Source organism: Canis aureus, chromosome 22 (assembly GCF_053574225.1).
Source record: "Canis aureus isolate CA01 chromosome 22, VMU_Caureus_v.1.0, whole genome shotgun sequence".
Classification (NCBI taxonomy): domain Eukaryota; kingdom Metazoa; phylum Chordata; class Mammalia; order Carnivora; family Canidae; genus Canis; species Canis aureus.
In genome coordinates this window covers 24,876,235-24,890,111 of record NC_135632.1, presented here as the reverse complement: position 1 = coordinate 24,890,111, position 13,877 = coordinate 24,876,235, and the positions used below count along the sequence as shown (strand labels likewise).

The 13,877-nt window shown below is 41.3% G+C and overlaps 1 protein-coding gene across 3 annotated transcripts in view; it reads left to right on the top strand.

Moving 5' to 3' along the window:
* The window catches only part of COL6A6 (collagen type VI alpha 6 chain), a 140,637-nt gene that overhangs the window by 29,238 nt on the left and 97,522 nt on the right, over positions 1-13,877 (top strand). For all 3 annotated transcript variants that reach the window (XM_077865236.1, XM_077865234.1, XM_077865237.1), the window contains exons 2-7: positions 2,709-2,806; positions 5,424-6,020; positions 7,300-7,920; positions 9,000-9,560; positions 10,376-10,933; positions 13,162-13,737. In XM_077865236.1, coding sequence (XP_077721362.1) covers positions 2,740-2,806; positions 5,424-6,020; positions 7,300-7,920; positions 9,000-9,560; positions 10,376-10,933; positions 13,162-13,737 — 2,980 coding nt within the window. In that variant the 5' untranslated portion in view covers positions 2,709-2,739. The remainder of the gene's footprint in view (positions 1-2,708; positions 2,807-5,423; positions 6,021-7,299; positions 7,921-8,999; positions 9,561-10,375; positions 10,934-13,161; positions 13,738-13,877) is intronic.

Here is a 13,877-nt window from a genome sequence, read left to right as displayed (position 1 = left end):
TATCTTGTATAATCATTTTAAAGGAAAAAATGGCCTTTATCTCAATTTTGCTGAAGTCTCTTTACAGTCCTCTCTGGGCTGTTAATAATTTTTTTTTTTTGAAGACTGTCCTAGATTATGAATTGGCTTGCATGGGGCAGAGGTCTCCCTGAAACCCCTGGTTCTTAATAGCCTCAAGAGAGGTGTTGCACAAGTTCTAAACATTCTGGGTTTGAAGCCAAGGGTTTGGTGGCTGTGTTGCTTTTGCAGCTGTGATTTAAATTAGAAACATTCTACCTCTCAACAGAAAGTTTACAGAGATCCAGATTTTTTAAAAACTTTTTATAGCATATAATTTCCAGAAGAAGTGTATTGACTTTAGCTTGTTTGATTCCGAATAAATGAATTACAACAAAATTTAAAGAGAACTGTGCCTTTGAGAGTATTTTTTTTTTGTATTTCTATAATAATCTCATTGTTAAGATGGAGTGTACTATGAATTTAAATTTTATGTTGTTACTTTACATAAGTATCTCTCCTTTATTCTCCCCTCATGTCTTCAGGTATTTTTAATTTTTAAAAAATATTCAGATATCTTAAAAATTTATGTAAATCCTGGCCATGTCTGGGAATAGAACAGCAGACAGATTATAGGCAGTTTATCCATATTTTGATATGGTCAAAATGATCCCAAACCTTCTAAGTATGAGTTTGGAGGCTTAGCCCACTACTAGTTTTACTGTACACACAAAACATGGCATGTATGCACTTCAAGATAAACCTTTTGCATGTAGGATTCTACACTTTATAGATTTATAACATCCCATATTTTGTATTCCATTTAAAGGATGTGAGAAAATTATTTTGCAAGATCCTATTTCAAAGAACTCAGCCTTTGTTGTATCACTGGTATTGATCATCTGCATGGGGAAATTTCCAGATGCTTCATGCTGCTTTGGGATTATTGTGTCCTTTCCTAATCCTCACTTTTCTATCCAGGTTTTAACTTTCAGAGAGAAACTTGGAGACACTTGTAGTCTCCACAATGTTGAGTTTGGGATGCAGGGTTTGTTTGCAAGAACAGATCTTATGTGGTCTCTATGCCCAACTGTGGCCCATTTTATCAATGTGACTTTGTGTCTGTTACCTACTTTCCTTTTATGAATCGGTTTCCTTATCTGCAAAATAAGGATAATATCACCTGCTACCAGGTTTGTTATCAATACCAAACAGGAGAACAAACGTAAAGCAGTTAGACAGGGCATGACACATAGCAAAGGCCCAATAAATGTTAGAACTCATTGTCATGTATAGTAACAGAAAGTTTGTAGATATCACAGCTTGGTTTTCATTTTGGGCAATCTACTTAGGACTAACATTCCTCTAAAAATGAAAGGGTTGGGGGATCCCCGGGTGGCTCAGCAGTTTGGCGCCTGCCTTTGGACCAGGGCGCAATCCTGGAGTCCCGGGATCGAGTCCCACATTGGGCTCCCTGCATGGAGCCTGCTTCTCCCTTTGCCCGTGTCTCTGCCCCCACCTCTCTCTGTCTCTCTCTCTGTCTTAAATCAATCAATCAATCAATCAATCTTTAAAAAAAAAATGAAAGGGTTGAACTAAAAACAATCTCTTGTGAACCCCTTCCAGTTCACTAAATTACCTTGGAATAGGATTGATAAATTGACTTACAGCCTGAAAAGTTTATATCATCTAGGCTTCTTATGAAGGAACAGAGCAGAGTCCCAAATTCCAAAATGTCAGAGGGATGATAGAGTAGGTGAGGAAATGGGGATGGAATTTTGCATGGCACAGGTCCCTTTTCTGAAGGGATAAAGTACTAAGTACTAGGAGCCTGCCTGACAAGCAGTGAGACAGCCATATATAATATTGCAAATTCATGTTTGGGCAAGAATTAAGCAAGAAACAGAGATACTAGTTCATTAATATGGATTCATTGATTTTTTTTTCATTGAGTGGATGAATGAATGAATAAAGCCCAACCTGCCTCATGAAAATATTTATTTTTAGTATATTTAATATTTTATTTCATTCTATGAAGTGAATACTTCTAGTAGGTGGATGAAAATGCTTTAGGACAAAGTAGAATTGGAAAACCCTTGCCTCACACAGTTCTAGGTAGTTGGAAGCAAAATGGTGCAAATGGAGTCATTTCAAGGAGCAAGATAGCTATATGGAAAATGGAGGTTCACCACTTTTATGCTTTCTCTCAAATTTAAAGATAAAAGAAAATGGTTAGCTTTCTAATTGTGTAGGAAGAGAAAAATGGAATTTTGACCAGATCTAAGAATACTTCTCAAATAGGATACACACCTACATGTTCATGATGGAGAAATTACAAATCAAGTCTTAGACTGTGTCCCAGCTGTGAACTCTAAATTATTTTGGCAGTGAGGGGACCAAGGGTAACATAGGGTACAGGGAAAATGACTAATGGAGACACAAAATATTGTTGGAACTAGAATGCTGGCTGCCTCCTTTGACAATTCAAAATTTCATATTTCTACAGGGTCTTGAACCAGGAAAATCTTCTATGGCTGTGTCCAGTTTGTGGATCTTTTTCCCTAGGGCACTTCACACCGCTCAGAAACTCAGAAATTCTGCCTTCTGTGGCACCCAGTTTGCTGTAAAATTTTGTGTGCTTTTATATGCATGTCTTGACTCCAAAATAATATTCACAACAATTTTAGGTGTTTATATTTTTGCCTTTTCAGATTTCAAGTTGGAGATTTTTTAGGTCATAGTATGAAAATGCTGCTGATTTTATTCCTCATAATAATTTGTTCTCCTGTCTCTATGAACAAAGATTCTGGTAAGTAAAAAAAAAAAAAAAAAAAATTCTTTTCCTTAATCTTCACTAGGGAAAATAGATAATATGAGTTTGACATACTTAAAAATCAAGAATTTTGCTTTGCTTTGATTTTAATGATATGGATGGTAGCTCAATTTCTTTTTGATGTCAACCTGTGTTCCTTTAAAGATCATTTGTTTCTGGATGTTATTCCTTAGTTATGATACAAAGATATGAGAACTGTTATTTTGTCCTCAATTTCAACCCCTTTTAGGTCTTTTGGGAGTTTGCATGAAAATTCTGTCTCTTAATATTAGATTCAGGCCTGGAAAATTTGGCCTGTCTCTTCCTAGTTCATTTGTGCCAAAATATTGTCTTAGTTAAGTATCTAGATTTTGCTCCAATTTCAACTGTCTGCTTATTGTAAAGAAAGTGCTTTTGCCCTGAAGAGAAAGCTCCATAGCTGTCTACTGTCAGTAATCTTTATCCAGTGGACATGAAGTCAAAATACTGGTGTACCCATCACTGCCGCTACCATCTCTAAATAGGGAGTTCTTATACTGGCCACTCCATGTCCAAGGCCACCTATGTTGGCTTTCATGGTTTTCTCAAGGACTCTGACCTTGGAAGTAAGTCAAGACCTTCTGAAGAGAGAAACTAGACTTTATTCTATAAATATCATCTTTTGATGTTTCACTGGGCTTGATATTAAGCTTTTTAAAGAGAGGCAGTGCTTTTTCCCTGCTGTTCTATGGTTCAGACATAATGTCAGGCCATATCAGAACCCAAATCTATCTCATGTGCCAATTGTCTACATTTCCTTTCTTCATACAAGATATTGTATACATTTCCTTTCTTCTGTTCATTCATGAACAGAAAGGTCACTTTTGATCCCAAGTCCAGCCACCTTGGGCAGGGCTTCCTTGACAGTCCTCGTAGGATTTCCAGACTTCTCTTGGAAAACAATGTTGATTCACCCTCATGTATTTCTTCCTCTGAAGTCAATGCTGGCTATATAGTCATCAAAGAAGTCTCAAACTGGTTGAAATTAGGTTCTTTAGAAGACAGGAAAGAATATTACCCTCTATGCCTCTATCATATTGCTATCAAGAGAATGAAACCACAAGTGGGGTGCCAACGCTGGTTTCCTAGCAGTTGTAGACAGGAAGAGGTTGAAGTTATTTTAATTTGATTGAAATTTATCTTATAGATTACTTACTTACTTACTTACTTATTTATTTATTTATTTATTTATTTATTTGAGACGGGGGGGGGGGGCAGAGACACAGGCAGAGGGAAAGCAGGCTTCATGCAGGGAGCCCGACATGGGACTCGATCCCGGGTCTCCAGGATCATCAGGCCCTGGGCTGAAGGCAGTGCTAAACCGCTGAGCCACCCAAGTTAAACTGAAATGTATCTTATAACCACTTCAGCTCATCAGAATCTCAGAGTGAGGAAGGACTGTATATATTTTCTAATTGAATCCACTCATTTTAAAGGTGAGGAACAGGAGGCCCGAGTATATTGAATGGTTTGACAGAGTTAGCTGATAACAAAGCCAGAACTTCTGTTCTTTGTTCCATTACACCATATTTTCTTAAATCTACACCATCAGTCAGACAGACCTTTCCCTCCCTTCCCCAGACAGAAAATAGATCTTCTACTAAAGTGGTGAGAACTCTGAATTCAAACCACCAGATTACCAATGAATGACATTTTGTGCTTAAACCCAGTGATTTCCTATCAACATAAAAGTCTAATTCTATATACCTAGCATTGAACCTGGCATTGAATGAAGCCTGAAAAGGTCAACAAAGTATTGTATTCCTATTTGTTTGTAATATAAACTAAAGCTATAAATCCCTTTCCTAGGTTTAGCATACTGGTTTCTATCAAGTTTTACTTTGTAAGAATAAATTGACCAATTATAGTGCTTACTTATCTGGTTCATCAAAAAATATTGTAAACAACTTTAAATATGTCACATTTTTTATGATTTTTAGGTATTTTTAAACTTTCAGTCTAACTCTTGGGAATACAAAACCAATATGTATATAAATTAGATCACCGTTGCATTGCTTAAAGAGGAATCACAATGGAAGAGTGTCATTCAGATTTCTCCATTCTAACAAATTCGAGGCAATGTGATTCTCAATTAAAATTTTTATTCTCTTGATATAAACTGAGGTGAAATTCTGAAAGCAAAAAAAAGGGGGGGAGGGAGGGTGAATCAGCCACTAAAGTTAAGTTATATATACTGTGTATATATAAATACGTATATATACGTATATATATATATATATATATTATATACACACACACATACTATAAAAGTTTAGCTTTGTACTAAAGCTATAAAAACCCAAGGTTTTTACTTCTCTAAATTTACCTATTTTTAATTAATTCCATGCAAAAGTGATGCCTAATTTGTGATGAGCTCAAATCAGAGGGTGAGGAATCAGCCCAATATACAGATTTCTTGAGAGAATGTGTAATTTCAGGCTATTATTTTCAGTTCATTGGGAAGGTATTAAAGATACAAATCATGGAAAATTAGTTTTTCTATATATAGATGGCATTAGACAGGGTAGTACATTTCTAAAGTTCTTGCTTTGTTTATATGTTTCTGGGTTCGTAGGTCCTGAGTATGCAGATGTCGTGTTTCTGGTGGACAGCTCCGATCACCTGGGAGCTAAGTCCTTCCCTCTTGTGAAAACATTCATCAACAGAATGATCAGCAGCCTCCCCATCGAGGCCCACAAGTACCGCGTGGCCCTGGCCCAGTACAGCGACCAGCTCCACAGTGAGTTCCAGCTGGACACGTTCAAGAGCAGGAACCCCATGCTGAACCACCTCAAGAAGAACTTCGGCTTCGTTGGTGGCTCCCTGCGCATAGGCCAAGCCCTCCGGGAGGCCCACAGGACCTACTTCTCCAGGCCCGACAGCGGGAGGGACAAGAAGCAGTTTCCCCCGATTCTGGTGGTCCTGGCTTCGGCCGAGTCCGAGGATGACGTGGAGGAGCCCTCGAAGGCCCTGCGGGAGGACGGGGTGAGAATCATCTCCGTGGGGCTGCAGAGCGCGTCTGAGCAGGAGCTGAAGGCCATGGCCACGGGGCAGTTTCATTTCAACCTGCGGTCGGCCAGGGACCTTGGAGCGTTTGCCCCAAACATGACACAGATCATCAAGGAAGCCACCCAGTACAGGGAGGTAGCCACCGATGACATTCTTGTGGAAGGTAGGTTTAGGGCATGTGGATAGGAATGATGATTAAATGCTTCTGAAAAATCAGTAGGGGGAGAGGATTGAGCTATGAAGACCCTTTTCACCAAAAGCGGGGCTGCATTTTCAGATGTTAAGTATTCATGTGTTCAAGGGGACCCAATGATGGTGGCCATTGTAAATCCAGTGACCCCATGGCTTTCTATGTTTCACTTCTCAGGTTGCATGTCATTGACGCATCTTACAATTCAGGAACAGCTCCCTCCCACCTAGCTTACCTCTGAGCTTTTGGTCTCCTTGGGCTTCAGTTGCTATGTAGTTTTATTACTGGTTCATTTAAAAGGTAAATTTGTTCCTAATGAAATCCTTGCCTGCTGAAACAACATAATGTAATCAAGAATGTTAGGCCTAGAAACAACTTCAGGTAGGCCAAACCCCTGCTTCTACAGAAAGAAACTTGGCAGGAGTCCTTTGAGGTGACATGGCCTGGCTCCAGGCCAGGCTGTAGTTTGAAATCGGGTAGATCGGGTGCTTGGATTCCCCAGGCCCGCACAGCTACATCCCCACACTGCCTCCTTTCTGTTGCTCTGCTCTAGATGAGCTTCCCTGTGTTCTGTTCTACCTCCAACCTGCGGTCCTAGTCTGTCCTCTTGTATTAACAGAATGGCCAGATGTTGATGAACATCATTCAAGTGAGGAGCAGGAGAGAGCCAGTAAAAAATAATTTGCTCAAACTGTACAAGTGTAAATAAGTAACACAGGAAACTCACATGATTGCCAGTTAATCCGTTTCAACGAGGCAGCATAAGTGTCTATTGATAATGGAGAATGCTTTTCTTGTGGCAATCTATGAAAATATGAATCCTATTACTAGCATCTTTCCCAAATAAAATAACGTGAAGTGCAATTGCTAGTCCATTACCATACCTTAGGAATATCTGGACTCTACCTCTTGATTTTTAATGATGTTTTAATATGATCCCAGTGGCAGCTATTCACGGAGTGACTTTTATGTACTAGGCTCCATGCTAAGCACATTATGATAATTAATCCCCCAAAACAATTTCATGAGCTAAATACTGTTTTTACAGATAGGGAAATTAAAGCTGGGAGTTGAGCTAAGATCCAGTACTTGAATGTAGGACCTTGTGATCTCAGCTTCATGATCACTTTGCATGCAGCCTTCTTTAAGTGTGGAACCGGGTTCTGGTAGATATTCTCCATGCCTCGTAATGCTGAGCCAAGATGCCAAACCTCCAGCTAAAGTTGTACTTGTTCCTTCCTTGTCCACACAGTTTGCCAAGGCCCGTCTGTGGCTGACTTGGTGTTCCTGTTGGATGTGTCCGTCAACGGCAGCCAGGAGAACTTTGACTATCTTAAGGAATTCCTGGAAGAGAGTGTATCTGCCCTTGACATAAAGGAAAACTGCATGAGGGTTGGCCTGGTGACCTACAGCAATGAGACGAAGGTGATAAACTCACTCAGCAGGGGCGTAAATAAGTCGGAGGTTCTCCAGAATATACAGAACCTCTCTCCCCGGGCCGGGAAGGCCTACACAGGGGCTGCCATCAGAAAAATCAGGAAGGAAGTGTTCAGTGCACGCAACGGCAGTCGGAAGAATCAGGGGGTGCCCCAGATTGCGGTGCTGGTGACCCACAGGCCCTCAGAGGATAACGTGACCAAGGCAGCTGTTAACCTCCGGCGCGAGGGGGTGACCATCTTCACCATGGGCATAGAGGGGGCCAGCGACAGCCAGCTGGAGAAGATCGCCTCTCACCCTGCCGAGCAGCACGTGTCCAAACTGAAAACCTTCTCGGACCTGGCCGCGCACAACCAGACGTTCCTGAAGAAGCTGCGGAACCAGATCACGCTCACTGTCTCTGTCTTCTCGGAACGCACTGAAACGCTCAAATCCGGTAAAGGCCTCAGCTGGGAGAAGGCGCGCTCAGAGCCTTCGCTTCTGCCTCCTGGGTCTCACATGTGCTGTGCAGAGAACGGGCGGGCAGGATGCTGTGCGGAGGGAGGATCAGTTAGCTCCCCACTTCTGACTCACCTGGTCACACAGAGGATAAACTGGGGAAGAATGCAAGCCACTGAGGGGCTGAAACGGGGAGCAGGGGTTGCCCCTTTACTTGCTCCTCTGTGCGGTGTTACGAGGGTTCTCCATGACTCCTAAACACCCCAGAACGCCAGCTGCTGTCCTTTTTCTGCCTTTTCCTTTTTCTCCTTTGCCTCTTGTGTTCCCCTGCTCTTGCCTTTACTTCTTTCTTTTTGTACTTTTCTCTCCTTTCCTTCTTCCATCACCCTCGAATTCCAACTTGGAGAAGAAACAGAAGGGCCGAGTGATTTGTTGTGAAGCACTATTCAGCTATCTGTGAGTTTGGAGAGACAGAGAGTGATGTGTTTTCAATATTTCATATATACACATGCCTACTATGTAATTTGGAGACATGTGTGTACATGTATATGTATTCATTCTCCAACAGAGATTTCTAGCATGTTTACTATAAAAGTGTCATTGTTCTATGCAAATAAGGACACTGGCCAAAATAGTAGTTTTGTTAACTGTCTAGGAGTAGATGGAGGAGTAAATAGTTCAAGTTTTTAAAAAAGAGCTCCTCGGCCCACAGTATCCAGTTAAAATGACTTCTGTTTCCCAGCAAACTGCTTGCCTGTTTGCTGAGCTGTTATTCACTAATGAGGGAAGTGACTTGTAAAAATCACCTTCAAGTTTTCTTTCTAATCTTTTATTGTATCCAGATTTGCTCTGATTCATGGGAGAGAACTATCCAAATAGTTTTAAACTGTCAGAAGCAATTCATTTGGCCCCAGTGTTGCTAAGATTTCCCTACATTAAGCTAGCAGAGTGTCTTTTGTGCCTAAAGCTGTTTTCCATTTTTTCATCTGAAGATTCTTGTATTATTTTAATTCCCATCTATTCCCATTCCTTCTTCACAGAAGAAGGGCCACAGCCAATTTTCTGGTTCCATTTTAGGTTGTGTGGATACTGAAGAAGCAGACATCTATCTGCTCATTGATGGCTCTGGAAGCACCCAGGCCACAGACTTCCACGAAATGAAGACCTTCCTGTCCGAGGTTGTAGGAATGTTCAACATTGCACCCCAAAAGGTGCGGGTTGGGGCTGTTCAGTATGCGGACAGCTGGGACCTGGAATTTGAGATCAATAAATACACTAATAAGCATGACTTGGGAAAGGCCATTGAGAACATTCGGCAGATGGGTGGGAACACAAACACGGGTGCAGCCCTAAATTTCACACTAGGGCTGTTGCAAAAAGCAAAGAAGCAACGAGGAAACAGAGTGCCCTGTCATCTTGTTGTCCTGACGAATGGCATGTCCAAGGATAGCATCTTAGAGCCTGCAAACAGACTGAGAGAAGAACTCATTCGCGTTTATGCCATCGGGGTCAAGGAGGCCAACCAAACACAGCTGCGAGAAATTGCAGGCGAGGACAAGAGGGTGTACTATGTGCATGACTTTGATGCTTTAAAAGACATAAGAAACCAAGTTGTTCAAGAAATCTGTGCTGAAGAAGGTAGGGGACATGGTGGCTTTACTTTTTGACTTTAGCTCATCAATTACCTTCTTGTAGTACTTGACATCGCAGATTTAGAGAAACAATATAAATTTCAAAGTCAAGGTTTGTTGACTTGAGTAGCTGTGTTCTCCAGAACAAAATTAAGAGCCCACTATAGTGTTGTTCTAATTAATATCTTAAGACTAAGAAAGATGAAAAAAAAAAAAAAAGACTAAGAAAGATGTTTGGAGTTCTCCCTAATAAATATTGATTAGCCTCTTCCCACAAATCCCTGCTAGGATAGACCTATAATTAGACACTGAAAATGATTTCTGGTTTTGAAAGAGTATCTCAGGTTTATTTAAATTGCTTTTTAATAAAACTTATATGAAACCTTTTAGAACTATATTAGTCGCCTTCAACCAGGGGTGATTTTCACCCACTTGGGGGATACCTGCAATGTCTAGAAAATTTTTGGTTGTCATTACTGGGTGAGGGCCCCTGGCATCTAACAGGTAGAGGTCGGAACACTGCCAAATGTCCTACAGTATACAACAATGCATGGACTGCCCTCCATGATAAAAATTATCCAGCCAAATTGTCAGTAGTGCTGGGTTGAGATATCCTGAACTATATATTAAAGCTCTAAATAACAAATAGAATAGTCTCACCTTTATTGCTTGCAGTCTTTATTTACCTGCTAGCAATCCTTACCAAGCTCACACTTACCTTCAATGTAGAATTATTTGTGTTTTGGATTTTCTTGTGTACCGTTAATCTTTCTTTTTGACCTGAAGTCAACTTGAATAAACATCTTGCCTTCTCCCACACAGCATGCAAAGAGATGAAAGCAGACATCATGTTTCTGGTGGACAGTTCTGGCAGTATAGGACTTGAAAACTTCATCAAAATGAAAACATTTATGAAAAACCTGGTGAGCAAATCTCAGATTGGGGCAGATCGAGTGCAGATCGGCGTAGTCCAGTTCAGTGACGTCAATAAGGAGGAATTCCAGCTCAACAGATATATGTCCCAAAACGAAATTTCAAATGCAATAGACCGGATGGCTCACATTGGGGAAACCACCTTGACTGGTAGTGCCCTGACCTTCGTTTCTCAGTACTTCAGCCCTGCCAAAGGGGCCCGGCCCAATGTCAGGAGGTTTCTCATCCTCATCACTGATGGTGAAGCTCAGGACATAGTCAAGGACCCAGCAGTAGCACTTCGACAAGAAGGCATAATTATCTACTCTGTGGGGGTGTTTGGTTCCAATGTCACTCAGCTCGAGGAAATCAGCGGGAGGCCGGAGATGGTTTTTTATGTTGAGAATTTTGATATTCTGCAACACATTGAAGATGATCTTGTTTTTGGAATATGCAGCCCCCGTGAAGGTAGGTGTGGGTATATACACTAGTGGGATTATCCAAACACATGTCCATGTTAGCCATTATGCCTGGAATTAAGTAAAATACTGTTTGAACATTATACACTTGTTTAATTAAAATGTTCATCCCAGTGGGTTTTAACCTACCTATGAAAAGCACCTTTCCTCAGCAGAGTTATCGAATTAATACAGAACAGTTTTGGTCTGCCTAGATTGTTTCCCATTTGTAGAGCGAGAGCATTAAGGTGATATCTTAGGTCTGGTTCCCTGGAAGCAGAAGCTGAGTCAGGGATCCTTGTGGAAGTGATTTATTGAAGAGGCATTTCAGAAGGGGAGTAAGGAAAGCAGGACAGAGGGCATGTGTAAGAGCTAAGCAAGGAGGTGGTCTCCGGGCACCGCTCCAGCCGGATCCCATGGGGTCTCTAGAGCATGAATTCTACCTTGAAGTCTGTCCACCTGGAGGCCAGGGGTCAGCCTCCTATAACCTGTGTCCTTTGGCTACAGAACAGGACATAACCTCTGTACTGTAGTCAAAGGACATAACCATGCAATGCTGGAGCATAACCTCCTAGGCAAGATGGCTCCCCTTTGACCTAACATCTAAAGTAAATTTTTGTTTTGTTTTGTTTTGTTTGTTTTACAATATCTGAAAACCAGTACTTATATAAACTGAGATAACGTTTGTAAAAACACTGTTGTTATATCCTATAAAAGAGAGATATAATATGGGAACTTGAACAATGGATGCCTCAAAGGAAGTAAATAGTTGAGTCCCTTTCCTCCTTCCATGAAACTAGAGTCAAGTGAGTGATAAAAAAAAACAAGTCCAACAAATGGAAGGGACTGATTTACACTGTGATCCATGGGGCTTGATGATAGAGGCATTTTGAAAAGTCTCTCTAAAGGAGATGGATCTTAATGGAGTTTTGAGGAAAGGGAGGAACAGTGTTTTTCAAATAATGGTTCTGTTCGATTTCCACTGGAAGGTTTGGTGATTGTGGTCCATGCTCTGTAGAAAATATCCGTGGATTGCATTTCCTGATAATTCTATCCAGAGCAAATTTGAACTCTTCAAAGCATGCCAACACTGAGAAATCTACCCACCCCCAAGCCCCTTGGGTAATACAGGCAGGCTCCCCAAGGCAGTCCATATAGCCAGAGAGGCATAGCGTCTTCTTTTGTAGAGCCAGCCTTTCTTGAGAATTTGGTTTATGGCTATGTAAACGTGGTCCCTAGTCAGTGGGATAAGTACATTGGCTCGAGGTTTTCAACAGCTCTGCCACATAGCAAGCAGGTGGCTGACAGTGGAAGGAAATATGGTGAGCCCCTAGGGAGGTGGGCTACTCTGTCGCCATTCCATTTCTCCAGAATTGGTGAGTTAACATTTGGAACCTATCTTCCCAAAGCCTGTCAAGAGATTGTGCTACATAAGGATTAAATCATTAACCATCTGACGATCCCACTTCTCTAGAATGAATGAGTTAGAGTTTGGAATTCTGCACCTTTAGATAGAATATGTTGCACACAAATGGATTAAGTATTAACTGGGTCTTTCCCACTTTACTTTTCCATGCCATTGACCCGAAGTTTGAAATGTTAACAGGAGCGTCATGCTAGAGCCACTTAGTTAGGCCAAGTGTGAAATGGGCTGATTTCTGTGATGAAGCCCAATAATGAAAACAGATAATGTTCAGGAAAGTTAAAAGAGGAAAAAATGTAACCTTGAAGAATCAGCTATCATAAAACTGAAAAAATATACAGTGTTGCCAAATTCATTTTCATGTGGTCCTTTCTCCAAGGTTTATCTTAAGAATAAAATCTCATCTCTGGGCTTAAAAAAGAAAAAAAAAGATGAATTTGTGTAAATGAAAGCACATGTTGAAGAAGCTATTTATACAGGAGAATTTCTACAGAATTGTATTTTTCCTTTTTAGTCCAAAGTATTTGAAGTGTTTATTTCTGTGATCCTGGGACTATTGCCCCCTTCCTCCACCCACTATAATTGGCTTCATATCTGCCTTGTCCTAAAAGCTTACCTTACTGAGTATTTCTACACACTGGCAGCACAAACATACATGTATTGTGACTGTTACCCAAGGAGTAGGCATTCTGATGTACAGCTTGATCCTATGGAGAGGAGACCCTGGCAATTAAAAACACAGGTGTGGGGAGAAGAGTCTTCCATGATGTCCAAAGCTAAGCTCATGTGGTTTTCCTTTTTCCCTCCTCTTTTAGAATGCAAGCGGATTGAGGTTTTGGATGTTGTGTTTGTAATTGACAGTTCTGGAAGCATTGACCATGATGAATATAATATCATGAAAGACTTTATGGTTGACTTGGTGAAAAAAGCTGATGTTGGCAAGAATCAAGTCCGATTTGGGGCTCTGAAGTATGCAGATGACCCGGAGGTGCTGTTTTATCTGGATGACCTTAGCACAAAATGGGAGGTGATTTCGGTGCTTCAGAAGGACCAGCCCATGGGGGGCAATACTTACACTGCTGAGGCATTAGGCTTCTCAGACCACATGTTCACCGAAGCCCGTGGCAGCCGTCTGCACAAAGGGGTCCCCCAAGTCCTCATTGTGATCACTGATGGGGAATCCCACGATGCGGATAAGCTCAATGACACAGCCAAGGCCTTGAGGGACAAAGGCATCCTTGTCCTGGCTGTGGGGATCGCCGGTGCAAATCCTGTGGAGCTGCTAGCTATGGCAGGATCGAGTGATAAGTACTTCTTCGTGGAGACGTTTGGAGGCCTGAAGGGAATATTTTCAGATGTGTCAGCCAGTGTATGTAACTCTTCAAAAGTAGGTAAGATTTGTCTTTTTTTTTTTTTTTAAGATTTTATTTATTCATGTGAAAGAGAGAGGCAAAGGTATAGGCAGTGAGAAGCGGGCTCCCTATGTGGAGCCTGATGTGGGACTTGATCTCTGGACCTGAGATCACGCCCT